We start from the raw sequence: 18,114 nt of genomic DNA, 5'->3' as shown, positions 1-18,114 counted from the left end.
AAAGGAACGAACAGATCTTTACAGGGCATTAAATCTGCCAAAGTTCAAGTGGGATGTCACCGAAGCTTTCACCCCAACAAATGTTTGAAATATTTCCCTGGGAGAGCAGAGACAGGGAAGATCACGCACATCGCCTCCAAATGATCTAGCAAAGATCTATTAACTCAGCACGGAAAAGGCGCCGCTTTGAAATAAAACTTTCAAAACTACGCGAAAGCATCATGGATATTGCTTTCTGTGTTTTACCCTCCAGGGAGGTGGGTGGTTCAGGCCTGGTGTGTGCAGCACTAAAAAAAAAAAATGCCCATTGACTTGTCCATGTGGGGTGCTGTGCTTTTCTGCTTCTGATTACTGGATGGTTGAGATAGTTTGGGCTGGGATTAGGGCCCCCTCCTTACTCATTTCATTGGGGTGCCAGGTCAGCAGGGCGCATTTAGCAAAGCTTGGCCTGATTTGAGGAGGACTCATTTGTTCTAGTGTTGTGCCTTGCTGGCAATGCTCTTTGTTGGTTATTTAGGAAAGCACTCTAGTACAGTGAATTACAATGCCGCAGAGAAAGTTGGCGTGGAGAGTAAGTGGCTGTTATTGCTCTCTCCCTTGTCTCAAAAAACATTTGGGTTGTGCCTGTATTAGCCTGGCACCCATCGATGTATGATCGAGTGTTCCAAACCTGCCCCAGTTATGCACAAGTCAAGGACTGCATGGAGGCTTTGGCTCAGCCTTTGCCAACTTGGTGTGCTCACACCAGCTGTGTGGACTTCCAACTCCCAGCATTCTCAGCAAAGGCCAGGCTGCCTGGGCACGGTGAGAATTGTGAAAAGGTAAAATCAGTGTGGGTGGACTGCTGGCTGAGCCCCTACATCTGGCTGGGGAATTCTGGGAGTTGAAGTCCATACAGAGCCGTGGTGGCGCAGTGGTTAGAATGCAGTACTGCAGGCTGCTTCTGCTGACTGCCAGCTGTCAGCAATTCGGCACTTCGATCCTAACCGGCTCAAGGTTGACTCAGCCTTCCATCCTTTCAAGGCCGGTAAAATGAGGACCCAGATTGCTACAGTTTGGCAGTTCGATCCTGATCGGCTCAAGGTTGACTCAGCCTTCCATCCTTTCAAGGCCGGTAAAATGAGGACCCAGATTGCTACAGTTTGGCAGTTCGATCCTGATCGGCTCAAGGTTGACTCAGCCTTCCATCCTTTCAAGGCCGGTAAAATGAGGACCCAGATTGCTACAGTTTGGCAGTTCGATCCTGATCGGCTCAAGGTTGACTCAGCCTTCCACCCTTTCAAGGCCGGTAAAATGAGGACCCAGATTGCTACAGTTTGGCAGTTCGATCCTGATCGGCTCAAGGTTGACTCAGCCTTCCATCCTTTCAAGGCCGGTAAAATGAGGACCCAGATTGCTACAGTTTGGCAGTTCGATCCTAACCGGCTCAAGGTTGACTCAGCCTTCCATCCTTTCAAGGCCGGTGAAATGAGGACCCAGATTGTTGGAGGCCGACTCTGTAAACCACATCAAGAGGGCTGTAAAGCACTGTGCAGTGGTATATAAGTCTAAGTGCTATTGCTATTGCTATCTTCAAGCTGCCAAGGTTGAGAAACGCTGACATAAAGGATAGTTGAGACAAATTGGCATATAGCTGATGAAAGTGGTTCAAGAAAGGCTGTGGTTTAGCTTTAATAGATAAAATGCTGCTGAGATCGTAAATTCACAATCCACAAACATCTCTAAAACTCTGACTCTTCCAGCTTAAAGATAAGCATATAAGGAAACCTGCTGAGGTGGTTCGGATTCTGGCCAGCAGCAGCTGATCTCTAATCCTTACCATGTGTCTGGGTTTCTCCAAAGTTATTTGAAGAAATAAGAAACCGCTTTCCTATTTACGTTTCTCTGCTGCCTAATTTCTCTTCCTAGAAAGCCCCACCAAGTCCTAATTAGTGGCCTTTATGCTATATCTGTGTTGCTGGAGTGGTAATTAGTGAGTTTATTGCCAGTCCTGACATTTTTATGGGCGTGAGTGAATGAATCCATGTAATTCTTCACATCTCAAGAACTCACAGTTGGATTGACTACTCAAAACTTTTTTTTTTTTAGATTGCCATTTTTTTTAAATTTCTTTTATGCTTCTGGGATGAACAGTGGTGTTGAGCTGAGTCCAGGGTTTTAAGTCTCATTGGGCCATAGGCCAATGTACGAGTCCCTCATATTGCCTTTTTTCCATTCAATGTTTCTTAACTGTAACATAGCCTACCAGTCTGATCCCAGACCCACTGCAAACCATTGATACTCCGTCTTGAATGGGGACCAAGAATATCTACCTATCTATATCTACTCAAGTCACTTTATAATGCCTTGGGGTAAGGCCACCCTTGGAATACTGCATCCTGTTTTGGTCACCATGATGTAAAAAAAGATGGTAAGACTCTAGAAGAGAGGTCTCCAAACTTGGCAACTTTGAGACTTGTGGACTTCAACTCCCAGAATTCTCTAGCCAGCATACTTTCTTTTAACCCCTTCCTCTGCAACCTCTCAATTTTGGGAGGTTAAGAAAAAGAAAGAAAGAAACAGACACGGCTGGCTGGAGAATTCTGGGAGTTGAAGTCCACAGGTCTTAAAGTTGCCAAGTTTGGAGACCCCCGCTCTAGAAAGAGTGCAGAGAAGAGCAACAAAGATGATGAGGGGACAGGAGGCTAAAACCAGGGGTGGGATTCTCCCAATTCGGACTGGTTCTGGTTGATCCCTTGCTCCGACGATCAACTGGCTCCTAACTGGTTCACTCCAACAAGCATATGGGCCCGCCCGTCGGCCTCTGCTCTTTCCTGTGCTGTATGTCTTTTTGTTAAAGCACAGCTGATTCGCGCGGCAGGGCAATTTGCCGTGCCTCAGCTGTTTTCTTCAGCTTCAGTTGAAGGTAAGTATTAGCTTTTTTAAATGTGGGGCATGCGCGTGGAGTGTGCATTTGGCGCTGAGCCGGTTGTTACACCAGTTGAATTGCAGCCCTGGCTAAAACATACAGAGAACAGTTGCAGGAACTGGGTATGTTTACTTCAGTGAAAAGAAGGACAAGGGGTAACAGGATAAAAGTGTTTGGATATTTGCGGGGCTGCCACAAAGAAGAGGGAGTCAAGCTATTCTCCAAAGCACCTAAAAACCTAAAGTGATGGGTGTCTATAGAGATTCTCCGTCATCCAGGTCATGGTTGTGCCAAAGGGGCTTTTTTCGACTTCCACAATGTCCAATTGCCTCTCAAAAAAAGCACTTTGGGACTGAAGTTGTGGGAGCCCCTACAACATCCAGAGGGAAGTCGTTCCACTGATCAATTGTAATGAACAGGAAATTCCTCCTTAGTTCTAGATTGCTTCGCTCCTTGATTAGTTTCCATCGATTGCTTCTTGTCCTGCTTTGAGGTGCTTTGGAGAATAGATTGACTCCCTCTTCTTTATGGCAGCTCCTCAAATATTGATACTGCTATCATGATACCCCCTAGTCTTTCTCTTAATTAAACTAGACGTACTCAACTCCTGCAACCGTTCCTCCTATGTTTTAGCCTCCAGTCCCCTCATCATCTTTGTTGCTCTTCTCTGCACTCTTTCTAGAATCTCAACATCTTTTTGATATCGTGGCATCCAAAACTGGATGCAGTGTTCCAAGTGTGGTCTTACCAAGGCATTATAAAGTGGCCTTAACTTGTCAAGGGTTTGCTGCAGAAATGAAGAAGATCGCATAGAATAGAATTCTTTATTGGCCAAGTGTGATTGGACACACAAGGAATTTGTCTTTGGTGCAGATGCTCTTAGTGTACATAGAAAGAAAAGATACATTCGTCAAGAATCATCAGGTACAACACTTAATATGGTCATAAGGTACAAATAAGCAATCGAATCATAGTATGAAGCAATCAATATCAATTGTAAGGATATAAGCAACAAAGTTATAGTCATACAGTCATAAGTCGGAGGAGATGGGTGATAGGAACAATGAGAAGATTAATAGTAATACTAATGCAGACGTTGGACAGTGTTGAGGGAATTATTTGTTTAGCAGAGTGCTGGCATTTGGGAAAAAACTGTCCTTGTGTCTAGTTGGTGTGCAGTGCTCTATAGCATCGTTTTGAGGGTAGGAGTTGAAATATTTTATGTCCAGGATGCGAGGGGGTCTGTGGATATTTTCACAGCCCTCTTTTTGTCTCGTGCAGTATGCAGGTCCTCGATGGAAGGCAGGTTGGTAATAATTATTCTTTCTGCAGTCCTAATTATCCTCTGAAGTCTGTGTCTGTCCTGTTGGGTTGCAGAACCAAACCAGACAGATATAGAGATGCAGATGACAGACTCAATCATTCCTTTGTGGAACTGTGTCAGCAGCTCCTTGGGCAGTTTGAGCTTTCTGAGTTGGCGCAGAAAGAACATTCTTTGTTGTGCTTTTTTGAAGGCATTTTTTTATCTTAAGTGTCCATTTTAGGTCTTGAGATATGATAGAACCTGGAAATTTGAAGGTCTCTACTGTTGATACTGTGTTGTCTAGTATTGTAAGAGGTGGTAGTGTGGGAAGGTTTCTCCTAAAGTCTACCACCATCTCTATGGTTTTGTGGATCTCAGCATCAAGGTGTTCTAGAAATAGCTTTCTAGCCATCGTTGGTTCTTGATTAGGCACCAAGTCAGCTCAGACCTTACTAACTTTAGGATGCTTGGAGCACAGATCTGTGGAAGACTTCAAGGATGAATCTTTTTTTTTAAAAAAATAATGATTTTTATTGTTTTCCACCAGTACAAATCATAATTACATTTTCAACAACATTTTGCATCGGCATATAATATTGTCTTATATATCTATCATCTATTTATACATACCATCAATAATTGTTATCTTTACTTATATTTGTTAATAATATCTAACTTTATCTACTTTACATATCTATGTATCTCTTAGGAATTCTCCTACGTAATCTTCCTTTTTCAATCCTTATCTCTATTTTCTAACCATTTGTACCATCTATGCCAAATTGAGTAACAATAAGATTCTTCTTTTTCCTTCATTTTTAGTGTGAGCATATCTATTTCTACGCAATCTGCTGTTTTTTGTAAGACTAATTCTATTGTTGGAACCTTGGGCCCTTTCCACATTTGCACATAGGCTATTCTGGCCGCTGTTAAAATATGTAATATTTTGTATTTTATCTTTTTCGGATATTGATTTTTGATTATCCCCAATAAATAGAGTTTTGTCTTGAGTTCAGTTTGGTAAATCTTTTATTGGAGGTGGTACAATCAAGGAGCAATTTTTTTCCAACTCTACTGATCGTATAAGGGTTGGTAGCTTTATTCTCCATTTATAAATGATAGCTCAAGCCATTCATTACAACCCCACCCCCCAAACATACAGGTAGTCCTAGACTTACGATCATTTGTTTAGGGACCTTTTAAAGTTATAACAGCAATAAAAAGGTGACTTACGACCGTTTTTCACACTTACGACCATTGCAGCATCCCTATGGTTGTGTAACCAAAATTCAGCAATTGACTCACATTTATGATGGTTGCAGTGTCCTGGGGTCACGTGATCCCCTTTTGTGACCTTCCAAGCAAAGTCAATGGGGAAGCCAGATTCACTTAACAACCGTGTGACTCATTTAACAACAGCAGTGATTCACTTAACTGTGAGGTTGCAAAATGGGACAAAATTCACTTAACAAATGTCATACTTAGCAATGGAAATTTTGAGCTCAACTGTGATCGTAAGTCAAGGACCATCTATACTTTGATTTTGAGTTTCTTGCTTTGACCTGTTTACCAAACCAGTTAACATCAAGATTTGGCTTGAAATCCCCCCCCAAATAATAATAATAATAATAATAATAATAATGGGTCAGGCCTTTTGTTTTGGGGGGGCTGTTTTTTTGTGTTTGTTTTAGTAAGGCCCTTTTCATCTAAGGAGGCCTTTTCTTAGGGACTTGATGGCTGATTTTGAATTTCCTGCCTTCTAATAATATGGCTTAACATTATCTTTTAAGAGTTTACTTCGGATTCATTTTAGAAAAGTAATAGATCACTGCCTAACCATTTGATTGTTATGATCTATGTAGTAATCAATATGGTTTGGGATGGAAGGACCAAAACTATCTGAATTCGTCTTACAACGAAATATACTTGTTACATTTTTTTGTTGTTGTTGTACCACTATTTTTATGTTTGATTTTGCACGATGTAAATTTGACATGATCCTAGGTTGCTCTCTATGGTTTAGGCTGTACAGGTATGTACAGAAAAAACTATGAGTTTTTTTCCTATGGGAAAAAAAAGAGAATGCTATGTAGAACAATCTCCAATAAGGTTCACGTGCATGCCTGAGGTCTTTTTGTAATTTCAATGTACAAATTTCTCTTAGCCTAATCAAAATAAACAAATAAAGTTATATAGTCTGTTAAAAAAAAAAAAGATTTGGCTCCATTGACACATTCTCTATTTTAATTATATCTGGTCAGTCTACTCTGTGAGCGTACTATTAAACTCTGTGTTTCCATCCTCCTCCTTTTTGTCTCTCCAGAACAATGGACGTATTTGTCAGCTTGAACCAAGGGCAGTCGCTCATTTCCAGCTCTTTAACCATTACGGCAACAGAATGTGTAAGTACTCAGCCAGTAAGATCCAGAAAGAAGCATAGTGATAACCTGAGAGGCTATATCTAGGCTTGCTTAATGACTGCGTGCCTCGCTTAAGAACGGGAGTGATTTGTTTAACAGCCATGACAAAAGTCATAAAATTGGGTGTGACTCAATTAACGGCCACCTCAGCAACGGAAATTCTGGTTGGCTGTAAGTTGAGGACTATCTGGAATTGTAGGGCTTTGTGATGTACTCATGACTTCCCTACCTCAAAAGGACAAGAAAACTTCCCACCCACGTGGGAAGTTCGGAGGGAATATAGAGCATGTCGAAAAAGAGAAATTGGGATGGCAAAATGGCTTACATATTTTCACTCCTGTCTTAGAGGAGAAGAAATTTTCAAATCATTATCTTTCCAGGAGCATATATATCTTATTCATAGCCAAATCCTACCATAAATCTCTGTGCTGCCAATGTTTCCCAAAGGATGAAGCATATTATGAAAACAGAACAACGGGGTTGGAAGGGATCTTGGGAGGTCTTCTAGTCCAATCCACTGCTTAGGCAGGAATCTCTATGTCCGTGATGGCGAACCTATGACACGTGTGTCACAAGTGGCACGCAGAGCCATTTGTGCTGGCATGCGAGCCGCAGGCAAACTTAACTCACTGCGCATGCACATGCCTCACAGCTGATATTTTTTGGTTGGTTTGAGGCCTTTTTTGGCCTCTCAGAGGCTTGGACAAAGCCTCTTCAAGGCTTTTCAGGACAAATTCTAGGCCCATTTCATTACTTCTGGTATTACAGGAAGTGATGAAACAGCCCTATAATTCAGCCTGAAAAGCCTTGCAGAGGCTTTTTCCAAGCCTCTGGGAGGCCGAAAAAGGCCTCAAACCAGCCGCAAAATCAGCTGTAGGACGCAGTGCAAGTAAGGGGGTGATGTGGGGGGATTGCGCGTGCATGCACAGGGGGTGTGGGGAGGGGGCACTCATTGCATTCTGGATGTTGGCACATGAGTGCATGTGCGCTAGTGCGCATGCAATTTTTGGCACAGGAGCCCAAAAAGCCACCTCTGCCCAATACCATTTCTTCTTAAAAACCTCCAGTGTGGGAGCAATCACAACTTCTGAAGGCAAGTTGTTCCACTGATTAATTGTTCTCACAGTCAGGAAATTTCTCCTTATTTTTAGGTTAGATTTTGCCTTGATTAATTGGATCTTGCCTTGATTAGTTTCCATCCATTGCTTCCTGTTCTACCTTCAGGTGCTTTGCGGAACTACATTGATCTTGTGACACAACCTCCTATTTGCTTTGTGCTCTTGCCAGCAAGAACCTAAGGGGAGGAGTTTGTATGCGATATCACAATGTACACTTCATCATTTACCCTCCCCCTTTCTCTCCTGTGCGTGCTTGTATGCTCACAAACTGAGTTGGCTGTCCATTTTTCCAATTTCTGATCCAAACACTGTTTGAATGACTTCTGGGAGTGATAATGCACTCTATCTTTATTTGGTTTGCATGTATATTCTTTAAATTAAGGATTTTGATTAGAATAATAAAAATGAATGCAATCTAAATTTGGAGAAAGAAAAAACAATAGAGAAATAACAATAAAAGAATAATAGAATAGGATGGAGTATAGAGTACAGTACAGTGGAGTGGAGTGAAATGGAACGGAACGGAACAGAACAGAACAGAACTTTATTGTCACTTTTAATGTACACTAATTGGCATACATTAAAATGAAATTTCAATGCATACAGCTCTCAAATGGTCACCTCCTCCTCCTCCTCCTCCTCCTCCTCCTCCTCCTCCTTCTTCTTCTTCTTCTTCTCCTTCTCCTTCTCCTTCTCCTCCTCCTCCTCCTCCTCCTCCTCCTCCTCCATCTCCTTCCATATCCATCATCAGACATTGGCAATCATGTTGGTCATCCTATTGTTATCAACAGCCACACAAAAAAGGTGCTGCTGAGTTTTGTCCAAACCAGTTCCTTAGATTTTGAAGCCCTTATGTTTTTCTTCTCTCGGGACCTCATTTGCCTCCAGCAACATAACCATGACAGAATAAATAAATACATACAAAATTATGCAGATACCCACATATATTATTATATGACACATATCAAACAAAAAGTAAAAAAGAGAGAAGAAGGACTGGGATAAAGGAAAAGAGATATATCATGACAACTTTCAGTTTTCATTACAAGAAGAGACAAACTGTCCTTAGTCACCCAGGAAACCTCTCCCCCCCTTTTTTTGGCACACGCTGCTGTTATTTACATACAAGGATTATTTGCTGGTAATACACTCAACAGCCCATAAAAGCCTCCTAAACCCACTTCCCCTGAGAGAGGCTCTGTTGAAATGCATCTGTAGCCTCTTTAAAGAACAAATAGCTCTCTTTCTTTCACCTCTGGAAAATGGCCCCAGGGGATTTATTGCAAGCAAGTTTAGAACATAATGATCATCTTCCAAAATAAGGGTTATTTTCCCTCCCTCCCTCTCTCTTTCTCACTGAAAATTAAACACACATACACAAATGAGGGGTCCTGCATGCTCTCTGAGTTTGCTGGGGGGGGTTTTGCAGACATTTTATTGCCCGAACTAAGTAACATCATCAATGCTAGACCGATGCACTAGCATCGATGATGTTACTGTAGAAATAAAGGCCAATCTGGGTTCAGCTCCAAGTGGGAAGAAAGACACTGGAAACATGGAGGCTGCTTGGAAGGATGGTGTCAGCTTTGGAAACCATATTAGCACCGGAAGCTTCCATCCTGACACATTCCTGTGCCTGGGAAATTGAGAGGGGGGCGGGATTTTGTAGCGTGTTTGTAGTTAGACACGATAGCATTCTTCTTTACAGTCAAGGTCATGTTATTCCTGCACCTGGGTGAAGAGTGGTTTAAGGGATGTCTCAAGTAGGAACGGAGGGTGATTGGGCCCATGTGATGGAGTGATGAGTGGAGGGGATGGATTTTGTGGTTTTGAATCAGGAAAACCTGGAATTCTCAGATTTGGGTTTTCCCAGATGTGCCAATATGACAATTCCAATAAAATGGAACTTCGAGGAAAATGCCTGTCTCGGAGTTTTGCTGTTGGAGTTTGTTTTCCTGGAACACTGACAGATGGTTTAATGGTGAAGCAGAGCCACCAAAGCAGGTGTGATTCTGGGTAGCTGACCACATGGAGTGGAGGGAGATATATATTTATACCCTCTCTTGGGCCTTGAGCTTCCTGTTCCTGTGCAATGTATCCTATTGGTATCCAGGGGGCTATGTGGGGCTCCAGCTAACCTTGTAGGCAAGGGGTCTCAAACCTTGGCAACTTTCGCCTGGCGGACTTCAACTCCCAGAATTCCCCAGCCAGCTTTGCTGGCTGGGGAATTCTGGGAGTTGAAGTCCGCCAGGCGTAAAGTTGCCAAGGTTGGAGACCCCTGTTGTAGGCTGTCTGTGTCCCAGGTTTGGCTGAAGCTTGGAGGATGATGATATAATGAAGAGGCTTGTGCTCTGAAAGGGTGTTGGGCAATTCTTGTTGTGCCTTAATGGCTTTGTCCTGGTTTGGATCTTGAGTGAGAGCTAATCCACCCTGGAGCTGAAGGCCTTTTGTTTTACAGATAGGATAACCCAGTCTTTCTGGGGCTATTAAGGAAGGTGGAGGCTGCTTTCCAAGAGCATGTATCTCCTTTTCTCATCCAGGGAAATATAATAGTCTGCCTTTTTAAATATTTCCTAGAATATTTCATTCTTTTAGGAGAGGGGTGGGCGCTAACTTTCTTCACTACCTAATTTGGGTAATGAAACATCTGCAAGAAAACAAGCACGCTCAGAGAGCACCAAGGACCCCTCCTGTCAACCCTGAGCTACAATATTCTCCTTTATTACTAACACTTCCACAAAAGCCTCTTTTGTGTTGCCTGGTGTTAGAGGTATCGGACAAAAATACAGATCGAGTTTACTTTATGGAGTTTGTTTTACTTTTTGGTGGCGTTTATTCGTTCTCGGTTAATGGAAGCTTTGGCCAGAAAAATATTACGATCCACCCTTGAACAACCAGTAAAAATAATAGCATGTTTGGATTTTTTTTTAAAGAAGCTGGAATTTAGTGTCTATACATTTACAGCAATTTACAGTGCAAACCCATTTGCAGGGGTTTTTGTTTTTTTGCAGTCTGTGTGATTCTTTTCTGATTCAAAATATGAAAAAGAGTGTGTGCTACTTAATAAAGGAAATCCAGAGAATGCTTTTAGGCTGAACTTAACGTAGGCATTTGCTATCCTGATCCTTTTATCTCATTTTCATAAACAGGAAACATATTTGCTGACTTCTACTTGGAGAGAAAGCCACAGCTTCTCTGCAAAACATGAAATCCCAAACATTACAAAATTGCTGAAATCCAAAGTTGGTCCAGAGAGTCATAAGTGCACACACTCATATTGATAGGCACGCGCTGTTAATGTTCATTAAATTCCTCATTGGGTGCTTAAGAGGAAATAAAACTAAGAATCATAGAATATCAGGGTTGAAAGGGACCTTGAAGGTCTTCTAGTCCAACCCCCTGCTCAAGCAGGAGACCCTATATACCATTTCAGACAGGTGGCTGTTCAGTCTTGAAAACCTCCAGTGATGGAGCACCCACAACTTCTGAAGGCGAGCTGTTCCATTGTTTAATTGTTCACACTGTTAAGAATTTTCTCCTCAGTTCTAGGTTGCTTCTCCCCTGGATTAGTTTCTATCCGTTGCTTCTTGTCCTGCCCTCAGATGCTTTGGAGAATAGCTTGTTTGGGGCAGCCCCTGAGATATTGGAACAATGCTATCATGTCACCCCTGGTCCTTCTTTTCATCAGATTAATTAGTCATACCCAGTTCTTGCAACCATTCTTCACCTGTTTTAGCTTCCAGGCTCCTAATCATCTTTGTTGTTCTTCTGCATAAATATATGAATAAAGAACCTGCTATTCTATTTTTTTAACCTAACTGGGTTTTCTTACTGCTAATCTTATCCCACCAGATTGTATGTATGTATGTATGTATGTATGTATGTATGTATGTGTGGATGTGTGTATGTGTATGTGTATGTGTATGTGTGTATATATATGTATGTATGTATGTATATATATATATATATATATATATTTGTTTTCTGAGGTTCTCGCGGGTATTTATATGTGGATCTTTGGTTGTTCGGGTTTTCTCCCGCGTAAGATTTGAAGTATCTAGGCAACGTTTCGATGAAGTCTCATTCATCATCTTCAGGCTTCTGTCTCCGGCTCTGTGCTTTTCAGAGTAATGTGAGATTGCAGCTGCTTCCTCCTTTTAACTGCCAGTGGGGTGGGACTTGATTGGGTGGGGGCTTGGGTGTGTTCTGATTGGGTGGGGTGTGTTCTCATTGGTAGGGGTTTGGTTGTGTTCTGATTGGTTGGGGGTTTGCCGTGTTCTGATTGGTTGGAGGCGTGTTCTGTTCAGGTGGGGCTTGGCTGTGCTCTGGTTAGTCTTAGTTGCTGGGGGATTTGAGCTGGTGAGTTGTGATCTTGCTGTTTGGCTTCTAGTTCGTGGTCCTTCTGCATCTTCATAGTGGGTGTCGGTTTGCTTCATGTATGGCTCGGAGGGGTTTGAAGTGGGTAGTGATGCAGCTGCCGTGCAGCTTCTGGTCCATGGTCGTGTCTCATCTGTCTGGAGAGCCGAAACACAGACCACCCTCAAGACAGACACACACACCAACAAACTCAGGAAATTACAACAATGCCAGAAACCAACTCCCCCTCCCCCACAGCCACACATGAAACAAACATTGCACAACATCTCAGACAAGATCCTCACTGAAGCCGAAACCAAGGTCCTTTCAAAAGGATTCAACTTTGCTGTCGCTCCCAAACACATCCCCACAGAAACCATCATATGCGGAGTTGAAACCAGCCTGACCAAAACCAACCCTGATGATGCTAACAAAATCAGACTTGAAATCACCAACATCCTCTGCACTAGCAAACCACCCAAAAGCAACTTATCCAAAGAAGAACAAACTGCACTACTTAACCTGAAAGAAGACACCAGCATAATAATCCTACCAGCAGACAAGAGCAACGCGACAGTGGTTATGAACACATCTGACTACCAACCCAAGCTAACCAACCTACCCAAGACCCCACATACAAACCCCTAAAGACAGACCCCACCACCTACCTAGAAAAACTACCAAATCCAAAATAAAAGCCTCCCCATCAGTGAAGAAATCCAGCAACGAATCATACCCAGAGAAAATCATCCAGATGCCCCAAGCTTTATGGTCTCCCCAAAATACACAAAGAAGGAACCCCACTCAGACCAATAGTCAGCTCCATAGGCTCACCTCTACAAAACCTAGCCAAATTTCTCGCCAAACAACTACAACCTTATGCAGAATCCATCAACTCCCACGTAAGAAACTCATTCCAATTCATCGAGATCATAAAGAAACAAAACTTACAACCTAGCGACCTACTAGTAAGCTTCGATGTCATATCCCTCTTCACCCAAGTGCCAATAAAAGAAGCCTTGACAGCCATCCAAAACAAATCCAACCCCCAAGCACATCCTAGATCTAACCAACCACTGCCTATCCAATACATACTTCACCTACAATGGACAAAAATACAAACAAATAGAAGGAGCACCCATGGGATCACCCCTCTCACCTGTCATCGCAAACCTCTACATGGAACACTTTGAAACACAAGCTCTAGAAAAATACAACCACAAACCCAAACTCTGGCTCAGATACGTAAATGACACCTTCATCATCTGGCCACATGGGAAAGAAAAACTGAACAACTTCCTCACACACCTCAACAGCCTACACCCCAAAACACAATTCACCATGGAAACAGAAGCCAACAACCAACTTCCCTTCCTAGATGTCTTGGTATACAAAAGATCCAATGGCTCCCTAGGACAAACCATCTACCAGAAGAAAACACATACTAACCGCTATCTACATGCACTCTCACACCACCACCCAGCACAGATCAATTCCGTAGCCAAGACACTCATCTCCAGAACAAAATGCTTAGCCGATGATCAACACCAAAAAACCGAACTACACACTCTCACCAACGTACTTGCAGCCAATGGATTCCAAAGACACAAGATTACCCACCTAATCCAAAAAGAAACCCCAACCAAAATCCAAGACAGAGAACAAGAAAATGGCAAAGCCCTCCTCCCATATATAAAAGGCACTACAGACAAAATTAGCAAGATCCTCCAAAAACACAACATCAAAACAGCATTCTGCACAAACAGAAAAATATCCACCATCCTAAGAAACCCCAAAGACAAAATCAATTAGAAAACCAAGGAGTATACGAAATCCCCTGCACTGCCTGCCCTACCACATACATTGGACAAACTAACAGAAGAATAAGTGCACGCATTGAAGAACATAAGAACTCAATCAAAAAGAAGAAACGACCTCTTCCCTGGTCCAACACCTCAAAGCCACAGGACATGAAATTGATTTTAAAAATACCAGAACTATCGCCAAAACCGAACACTTCAACAGCAGAATAATCAGAGAAGCCATAGAGATAGAAAACGCCCACACAGCATGAACAAACGAGATGACACCTCCCGCCTTCCAGCCATTTGGAAACCCGCCCTCATGAACAGACGAGTACCTAACATGAAGAAGGACACCAGACCCACACCCATGAGAGCCACACAAGATGCCACCACCACACTTCCATGTAGAAAACAGACTCCCACCCACTCAGAAGATGAGACACGACCATGGACCAGAAGCTGCACGGCAGCTGCATCACTACCCACTTCAAACCCCTCCGAGCCATACATGAAGCAAACCGACACCCACTATGAAGATGCAGAAGGACCACGAACTCGAAGCCAAACAGCAAGATCACAACTCACCAGCTCAAATCCCCCAGCAACTAAGACTAACCTGAGCACAACCAAGCCCCCACCTGAACAGAACACGCCTCCAACCAATCAGAACACGGCTAAACCCCAACCAATCAGAACACAGCCAAACCCCTACCAATGAGAACACACCCCACCCAATCAGAACACAGCCAAGCCCCCACCCAATCAAGTCCCACCCCACTGGCAGTTAAAAGGAGGAAGCAGCTGCAATCTCACATTACTCTGAGAAGCACAGAGCCGGAGACAGAAGCCTGAAGATGATGAATGAGACTTCATCGAAACGTTGCCTAGATACTTGAATCTTACGCGGGAGAAAACCCGAACAACCAAAGATCCACACACACACATATATATATATATATATATATATATATATATATATATATATATATATATATATATATATATATATATATATATAAATTAGCTTTGTTGCGGTATTTTCTCCGCCGTCATTGTAGTTGTGCTTTTAAACGTAGTGACGTTTCAGCAGAGATCATCATCTGCCATCATCAGGCTTCTGTATATATCTATACAGAAGCCTGATGATGGCAGATGAGATTCTGCTGAAACGTCAGCTACAACTTTAAAAAAACACAACTACAGTGACGTGGGAAAATACCCGAACAGAGCTGAATGCCATATATATATATAATTTATTTATATCCCACTTTTATTATTTTTTATAAATAACTCAAGACAGCAAACATATTTTATACTCATCCTATTTTCTCTACAACAACAACCCTCCAAGGTATGTTAGCCTGAGAGAGAATGACTGGCCCAAAGTCACCCAGCTGACTTTCATGCATAAGGCAGAACTAGAATTCACAATCTCCTAGTCTCTAGGCTGGGATGGGTAACTATGGCAACTTGACGACTTGTGGACTTCAACTCCTCATTGGCTGGCTGAGGAATTCTGGGAGTTGAAGTCCACAAGTCATCAAGGTGCCATAATTGTGCACCCCTGCTCTGGGCCAACACCTTTACTATTTGTTATTTTTAAAGCCAGCTACAAAGGTAGCTTTTCATCCCAACAATATCGATTGGGTCAGAGAACTTGTCATATAACCAAGGAACATGCAGACACACTGAAGTCCGCCTCCTATTTTGTCTTGCTCTGATTTAGCATGATGCTGAAAGAGATCCCCGACTTTTGGTTACTGTAAAAATGAATTAAATTATCTTTTTGTTTTTGATAGACCAATGGCATTGTGGCACTGATCATTATCCTCATTTTGTTATCCTTGCTGGGGATTGCTGCCCTATGGTGGTTTTGGCCGCTGTGTTGCAAAGTGGTAAGTCATTTTTTTCCCCCTCTATGGCTTGCTGGGGAATTCTGGGTGTAGTCATGGTAGGCTACCGGTTCGGCCCGGTTCGAGTGACCTGGTAGTAAAAATTACTACCAGTTTGCCCCAACCAGTAGTAAAAAAAAAGCCTCTGATCAGCTGAGAGGAGGGGAAAAAAGCCTCAGACAATCAACTGAGAGGATAAAAGACTGAAAAGTGCATGGGAGGTGGGGAGAGTTTCTCTTAGCTTTTTGTTTCCTCATCCTCTCAGCTGATTGGCTTGTTAGGTGCACGTGCATTAGGGGCGCGTGCGCACGCACATGCAAAACGGTAATGACTAAGGTAGGATCCCACTACTGTCTGGGAATTGAAGTCCAGACATCTTCAAGTGGCCAAGGTTGAGAAGCATGGATCCTGTAGTCTTCACTCAGTTTTGGGTGAGCAGCACAGCCAATGTAGTCTTATTGATTTGCTCATAATCAGATTGAGAAAGTTGAAAACTCCCAACGGGACTGACCGAGGCATCTTTTCTTGCAAATTGAATGCGAATATAAATATTAGATTGGAATTACTCGGTGCTTGCCGCTAGTGCCTCAACTGCAAACTCATCAACAAGACCTATTAATTGGTTGACTTCTGGAGTTTATACTCCCCACCCCACCCCGACCCTTCAGGGCTTATTAGCATTCCCTTGAATTCACCGCCAAACTAATTTAAAAATGTAAACATGGAACTGATGTTAATATCTGGATAAATCCCCCTTTACTTTTAAAAGCCCGTTATTAACCTTAAGAGGGTGCTATGAGAAAACAGCGCTGAGTTCTGAAATCCCAACTCCAAGCGTCGTCTTGGAGATAGCTATAGTAAGCCCAATATAAGGCACCACTGTTTTGTTGCGGTGATAGTAGGTATCCTGATTACAGGTAGTCCTTGACTTACAACTCTTCATTTAATGACCGTTCAGAGTCATGACAGCCTCGAAAAAAGGGAATGATGACTGTTTTTCGCACTTATGACCGTTGCAGAATCCCTATGGTCACATGATTAGAATTCAGATGCTTGGCAACTGGCTCCTATTTATGACGGTTGCGGCATCCCAGAATCATGGGATCTCCTTTTTTGTGGCAAAACCAAGGGGGAAGCCAGGTTCACTTAACAGCCGTGAATAACTGCAGTGATTCACTTAACAACTATGCCAAGAAAGGTTGTAAAATGGGGCAGAATTAACTTAACAACTGCCTTGTTTAGCAGTGGAAAGTGTGGTCCTACTTCTTGACTCTTGACGAAAGTATCTTTTCTTTTATGTACACTGAGAGCTTATGTTCCGAAGACAAATTCCTTGTGTGTCCAATCACAGTTGGCCAATAAAGAATTTCTCTTCTCTTCTCTTCTCTTCTCTTCTCTTCTCTTCTCTTCTCTTCTCTTCTCTTCTCTTCTCTTCTCTTCTCTTCTCTTGTTCTAACTTTGATTCCTGCAGGGTTTTTCCCTCCCCCATATTTCGGTCCGCAGAACGGCATAAGCCGGCCTTCTTTTTCAACAACTGGCATCATGGCAGTTAAAAGCCCCAATTTTTACCATCTTTGTTAAGCTTGCTCCCGCCTGGGTCAATATTGCAGACGGGAACTGAACAAAATCGCATCGAAGGAATTTCCCTCCCTCCTCCCTCCTGACCGTTCAGTCTTCCTTGTTGGCAGCAACCAGTTGGCATTTAGAGTGTGCCCAATGATTTGGGGCACCCTGTTTTAATTGTTGGCAGGAACCAGTTGGTGATTTTTTAATTAATTAATTAATTAATTAATTAATTTTTGACTTGATCTGCAGTCTGTGCACATTGGCAGGTTGCGGAGTGGCCTTTCCCTTTCCTTTCTCCTTTGTCAAAAAGAGTTGGCCGTTGACAGTGTGTTCGCTGCTTCATGAACGTTGGCGAACATCTGACTGAATCAAGCTGGCTTTGGGCTCTGGCACTGATATTTTGTAATGCCCGCCCACCTTCGAGCATTGAAGATGTGTTAAGGGACAGTTGCCTGAAGCTACCAATATATTTAAAATATCGGAAAATAAAAACGAGCTCAGTATCTTTACCTATCTCTCTGCCTGCCTAACTACCTACCTACTTAGGTATCTCTCCTTTTGTCCGTCCGTCTGTTGAGTTATCTATTCAATGGAAGCCAACCGGCTGGGTTCTAAAACGAAGCCTTTAATTCCCTCCTCCCCCTTGTTTGGCTAAATAAACACCCCGGCAGCCTGTTTCTTGACAATGATAATAATACCAAACGCTAAAAAATTGGAGAAGACTCAAACTTTGCATATGGTAAACA

The 18,114-nt window shown here is 42.7% G+C and overlaps 1 protein-coding gene across 1 annotated transcript in view; it reads left to right on the top strand.

Annotated features, from left to right (window-relative positions):
• ANTXR2 (ANTXR cell adhesion molecule 2) overlaps nucleotides 1–18,114 on the top strand; it is a 164,923-nt gene that overhangs the window by 67,495 nt on the left and 79,314 nt on the right. The window contains exons 11-12 of the mRNA XM_087935789.1: nucleotides 6,535–6,613; nucleotides 15,710–15,805. Coding sequence (XP_087791915.1) covers nucleotides 6,535–6,613; nucleotides 15,710–15,805 — 175 coding nt within the window. The remainder of the gene's footprint in view (nucleotides 1–6,534; nucleotides 6,614–15,709; nucleotides 15,806–18,114) is intronic.

This window comes from Pseudonaja textilis, chromosome 6 (genome assembly GCF_049901715.1).
Source record: "Pseudonaja textilis isolate UNSWEBS1 chromosome 6, rPseTex1.2, whole genome shotgun sequence".
Lineage (NCBI taxonomy): Eukaryota > Metazoa > Chordata > Lepidosauria > Squamata > Elapidae > Pseudonaja > Pseudonaja textilis.
Note: the sequence above shows the minus strand (reverse complement) of the source record. Positions and strands in the feature narration are given on the sequence as shown.